The 5,837-nt window shown below is 43.4% G+C and overlaps 1 protein-coding gene across 1 annotated transcript; it reads left to right on the top strand.

Moving 5' to 3' along the window:
- The first annotated feature begins 1,039 nt into the window (after positions 1-1,039).
- Positions 1,040-5,032, top strand: LOC128980612 (uncharacterized). Its single transcript, XM_054399071.1, has 2 exons — positions 1,040-1,388; positions 1,899-5,032. The coding sequence occupies exons 1-2, from the start codon at positions 1,040-1,042 to the stop codon at positions 5,030-5,032; spliced, it is 3,483 nt and encodes a 1,160-aa protein (XP_054255046.1).
- Positions 5,033-5,837: the final 805 nt, after the last annotated feature.

The raw sequence follows: 5,837 nt of genomic DNA, 5'->3' as shown, positions 1-5,837 counted from the left end.
AATTAACAGAGTGATTAAGATTGTAAAATGGGAAGTGAAAACAGTAAGCTTGGTGAGAAATCGCCCTTAGGCTGTATATTGAAACACTGGAAGGATTTGGTAGGACAGGGTGGTACTGAAGATAAAAAGAGGTTAATTAAGTATTGTAATCAATGGTGGCCTTTATATAAATTAGATTATGGAGCTAAATGGCCCCAGGAAGGAGGGACGCTAGATTATAACACCCTCCTGCAACTGATGCTGTTTTTAAGAAGGGAAGGAAAGTGGGATGAAGTATCGTATGCAGATATGTTTTTTGTCCTTCGGGACAAACCTGAATGGCAAAGAGAATGTGGATTAGTACCCCCAAGAGATCCTATGGTGTTAGCACTAGAAAAGGAAGAAAGGAGGGAACTTAAAGGAAAATTAAGAAGGTGCTGCTCAGCCTGTAGTATCAGACAAAGATGTACAAAATTGAATGAGGATCAGGAACCTGAGCTTGATGATCTATTTAACCCACCTTATGAAGCAGCAAAACCAAGCTCAATTGAAGCTCCTACCTCATCTCCAGATGACCCGGAAACCCCCACTATGAACCCGAACAGCCCAGTGGCTGCACGCACTAGGCAGAAGGCTGTCTTGCAGGCACCTCTCCGAGAAGCTGTAAATCCAGACGGAGGGACAATGAAAATAAAAAATCCCATTCACGGGTTCAGACTTGAAAGAATGGAAAGAAATCTCCCAGGGGTACCGTAACGACCCAATAAACATGGCAAAACATTTCAAATTTGTAATTAAACAGCATAATCCTGATTGGAGTGACATACAATTGTTATTGGATTGCCTAACTGAAACCGAGAAACAACTGGTTATAAAAACCGCAGGGGACCTTGCTAAGGAACATTATGATGTAAAAGGAGATAACTATAGGGAATGATTTCCCCTGCTGGATCCTGAATGGGTCCCAAACCGTGCTGCTGAAATGGAGAGACTACAGGCATATCAAGAGTGGATATCCAGGGGGATGGAAAAGGCAATCCCTAGGACAATAAATTGGGCAATGTTATATGCAGTTAGACAGGGTCCCTCTGAAACCCCATCCAAATTTCTAGATAGGATAAGAGATGTGATGCGCCGACACACTTCTTTAGACCCAAATTCAGAAGTAGGCGTACAACAACTAATATCGCTCTTTTTAGGGCAGTCACAAGGGGACATTAGGCGTAAGTTACAAAGGCTACGACCCCCCGAAAACAGAGACTTAGAGAAACTATTAGAGGAGGCATGGAGAATATTTAGCAATCGAGAGGAAGGTTACAGGGGCACACAGAAAAAGATACTAGCAGTAATTAAGGAAAACGAAGATCGGAAATCAAGAATTAAGCCAAAAGGTGGACCGACACCCTTAGGTAGAAATCAGTGTGCAAGATGTAAGAAAATTGGGCACTGGAAGAACGAATGTCCTGAGCGCCAACACCAAGGAAACACTAGATGGTGCAATAGCCAAGGGAAGGCAATAGCTCACGTAGAAGGGGATAAATGACTAGCTGACCCTTTAGTTTCGATGGAATTGGGGGAAGGGCAAGAAAAATCGGAATTTTTAATTGACACGGGAGCAAGTTATTCAGTTTTAAATCAAGCCTTAATACCTTTGGAAAATGATTACATTACGGTAAAAGGTGCGACTGGCCAGGCTGAAAAGGCTTATTTTTGTAAACCCTTAAAATACAAATTGGGAAAACAGGTAGGGATCCACAGGTTCTTATACATGCCAAACTCCCCAAAGGCCCTTCTTGGAAGGGACTTATTTGAACAATTGGAAGCTACAATCAAATTTAAACAAGGGGAAGTTACTCTGGAGGTAAATGATCACCAATATGTGCAGATTATGAGTCTGTTTTTGATAAATGTCCCCTCAGAAAGGGAAATTGATACAAAGATCACTGACCAAGTATACCCTGGAGTTTGGGCAACTAATGTACCTGGACGTGCTAAAAATGCAGCACCAGTGGAGGTGAAGTTAAAAGAAGGACAAGGTGCAGTAAGGGTCAAACAATATCCACTGAAGAAGGAGGATAGGGAAGGAATTTGTCCCATGATAGAACAATTTATAGAACTAGGGTTACTAAAGGAATGTGAGTCAGGGTTTAATACACCTATCCTCCCAGTCAGAAAACCAGACGGATCTTATAGAATAGTCCAGGATTTGAGGGCCATCAATAAAATAACAGAGGATCTATATCCCGTGGTGGCCAACCCTTACACATTACTAACCACACTGACCCCAGATTTGGCCTGGTTTACAGTTTTAGATTTAAAGGACGCCTTCTTTTGCCTCCCTCTCCATGAGGCCAGCCAGAAAATTTTTGCCTTCGAGTGGGAAAACCCAAAAAGCGGTCAAAAGACCCAGCTCACCTGGACGGTGTTGCCACAGGGATATAAGAACAGCCCGACAATCTTTGGAAACCAGTTAGCAAAGGACCTGGAGTCATGGGAACCACCATCCAAAGAAGGGAAGGTACTGCAATATGTAGATGATATCCTCATAGCAACCAAGACTGAGGAATCCTGCATTACCTGCACTGTGAGTCTGTTAAACTTCCTAGGACTGCAAGGATACCGAGTATCTAAGAAAAAGGCACAGGTGGTGTTACAACAGGTCACATACCTAGGGTACGAGATTAGTGCTGGACAACGGGTTCTGGGGCAAGCCCGGAAAGAAGCCATATGCCAGACTCCCAGGCCACAGACTGTGAAGGAATTACGAACATTCCTGGGAATGACTGGATGGTGTCAATTATGGATATGTGATTATGGTTTGCTTGTTAAACCATTATACTCCCTGATATTAGCCAATCAAAAGGATGTCCAGTGGGACACCGAATCAGACAGAGGTTTCCATCAGTTGAAGAAAGCTTTGATGTCAGCACCAGCACTAGGACTCCCTGACGTAAGTAAGCCATTTCTCCTATTTTCCCATGAAAAACAGGGAATGGCACTAGGAGTATTGGCACAGGATTTAGGGCCATACAGACGGGCAGTTGCATATTTCTCTAAACAACTGGATGCTGCAGCAAAAGGGTGGCCTGGTTGCCTGAGGGCAGTAGCAGCTGTCATCCTAAATATCCAAGAAGCCCGAAAATTTACTCTAGGCCAGAAAATTACTGTTTTTGTATCTCACACTGTGTCTGCAGTCCTCGAAGCAAAAGGGGGGCATTGGCTTTCCCCACAAAGGTTCCTAAAATACCAAGCTATAATGGTTGAACAAGATGATGTCGAAATCATAACCACCAACATTATCAACCCAGCTTCATTCCTCGGAGGAAACCACGGGGAACCAGTTGACCACAACTGTCTGGAGACAATCGAAGCCACATACTCCAGCCGCACAGATCTCAAAGACGTTCCTATCGATGGAGCCGAACACTGGTTCACAGATGGAAGCAGCTATATGCTGAATGGGAAACGACACTCTGGTTATGCCGTCACAACCTCTGAGAAGGTAATAGAGTCTGGGTCACTACCAGCAGATACCTCAGCACAGAAGGCTGAAATCATAGCCCTTACCCGAGCTTTGGAAAAGGCTCAGGGAAAGGCCGTGAATATTTGCACAGATTCTAAGTACGCTTTTGGAGTAGTACATGCTCATGGGGCCATATGGAAGGAAAGAGGACTGTTAAATTCTCAAGGAAAAACTATTAAACACGCAGAAGAAGTTTTAAGGCTCCTAAATGCGGTCCAACTTCCTGAAAAGGTGGCAATTATGCATATCAAGGCACACCAGAAGGTGAGCACGGAATTGGAAAGAGGAAATGAGCTGGCGGACAGAGAGGCAAAACAGGCAGCTAAAGAAACAATTAAAATAGAGGGTGCACTAATTCCTGATGGACAAATACCTCTAGAAGGTAAGCCAGAATACACAAAAGAAGATCGTAAACTTGTTACTGACTTAGAAGGGTCATATAATGAAGATGGGTGGGCCATAACTGGGAGTGGGCAAATCATTATTCCCTCCTGTATGGTATGGTCGCTAGTTCGAGAGGAGCATAGGAAAAGACACTGGGGGGCAGAAGCCCTATACAAGGATCTTATCAGGAATATAGTGGCCCGAAACTTATATACTACAGTAAGACAAGTAACTCAACAATGTGATCTTTGTCTCCAGACTAACCCCAAAATTACTAAAGGACCAAAGTTAGGAAAAATTGGGAGGGGAAATGGTCTGGGGCAACACTGGCAAATTGATTTCTCGGAACTCCCTAGAAAAGGGGGGTATCAATATTTACTAGTGTTAACAGACACCTTTTCGGGCTGGCCAGAAGCTTACCCGTGCAGAGCAGCTAAGGCGCGGGAGGTAACTAAGATGTTGCTCCAAGAAATAATACCTCGATTTGGGGTCCCAGCGGTGATATCCTCAGATAGAGGACCACACTTTATATCCAAAATAGTGCAACAAATCAGCCACCATCTAGGAATAGACTGGCAGTTACACACCCCATATCGGCCTCAATCAAGTGGTCAGGTGGAAAAGATGAACCACCTGATCAAACAGCAAATTGTCAAATTAGGCCAGGAAACTAATCTGACATGGCCTCAGGCCTTACCATTAGCCCTTCTACGAATACGAACCAGACCAAGAGCAAAAGAAGGGCTCAGTCCATTCGAAATCCTATATGGACGACCCTATGGAACACAGAAAGGGACATCTTCACAAGTTGGTGAAGAATTAATGTCCTCCTATATGGTGGCATTGAACAAGCAATTGAAAAAGATCGAGAAACATGTAACTGGGACGCGCAGCAGGGGTCTAGATGGGCCTGTTCATGATATACAACCAGGAGACTATGTATATGTTAAGTCTTTTACAGAAAAGACCCTGGAACCACAGTGGACCGGGCCCTTCCAAGTGCTTCTCACCACCTATACTGCGGTCAAGGTTAAAGGACAGAATTCCTGGATCCATCACACCCGAATCAAGAAATCTCCTGCAGCCCTGTGGAAAGCAACTCCAGGCGACGGGGGACTGAAACTCAAGTTTACTCGAAACAAATAAGTATATTCTGACATGGTCTATAAAGGACTAACCCTTCTAATGGCAATCATAATGATCCAAAGCCTAGATAATGTCTCTAAGAGCTATATTCTTGATGACAGGGGTGCTGTACTCCATTTTAATTGTACAACTTTTCAGGCAGATTGTGATTTACCCTAAGAGTACCGAAGTCACCTTGGTAATAATATTTCACAGCAAACAAATTATTTTGAAAATTTCAGGAAAACGTTGAATTGCAGAATATTAAACGAAACTAAAGCAACAGCTGCAGGGCCCCAGATAACTACTACCTTCCCTACTACTTCCATCCCCAACCTAGCAACAGAGACACTAAAACCTAGTAGTCGAGAAAACCGAGAAGCTAGTATTTACAAAATAGGACCATACATAATAAGAAATACAGGAGAGCAGCAGGTACTATTTAACCCAGAATGGTCTCTCAAGAGAATAGAATTACAGATGCAAATCAGTGTTTCTGATATACAACCATCCTGTTCCACCTTCTTACGTACTTCTTATGAAGGATGGACAACCTGGTTAAGGAAAAGAGGAAACATTTATCGAAACCGTGTGACAAGGGATATAACTGGAGTGCTTAGGGACAGGACTGGGAGTATTAAATTCCATAGACTCTGAGGTAATAATGAATAAACTAGCAGCCACTACTGCAGATTTATTGAAATTACAACAGCCACTGAGGTCCTCCCTATTAGCATTAGGGGCACATCAATGGTTAGTATCGAGGGTACTTCCTGAATGGGAACAAACGAATATGGAAGACCACCAACTCATCGCTGAGGCATTA

This window comes from Indicator indicator, unplaced genomic scaffold (assembly GCF_027791375.1).
Source record: "Indicator indicator isolate 239-I01 unplaced genomic scaffold, UM_Iind_1.1 iindUn_scaffold_416, whole genome shotgun sequence".
NCBI lineage: Eukaryota > Metazoa > Chordata > Aves > Piciformes > Indicatoridae > Indicator > Indicator indicator.
Note: the sequence above shows the minus strand (reverse complement) of the source record. Positions and strands in the feature narration are given on the sequence as shown.

Excerpts from the sequence above, each read along its gene's own strand:
- LOC128980612 (XM_054399071.1), top strand. The coding sequence starts at position 1,040 with ATGTTATATGCAGTTAGACAGGGTCCCTCTGAAACCCCATCCAAATTT. Across the intron at positions 1,389-1,898 it reads AGGTGGACCGACACCCTTAG|AAAGGGAAATTGATACAAAG; the intron begins GTAGAAATCAGT and ends ATGTCCCCTCAG.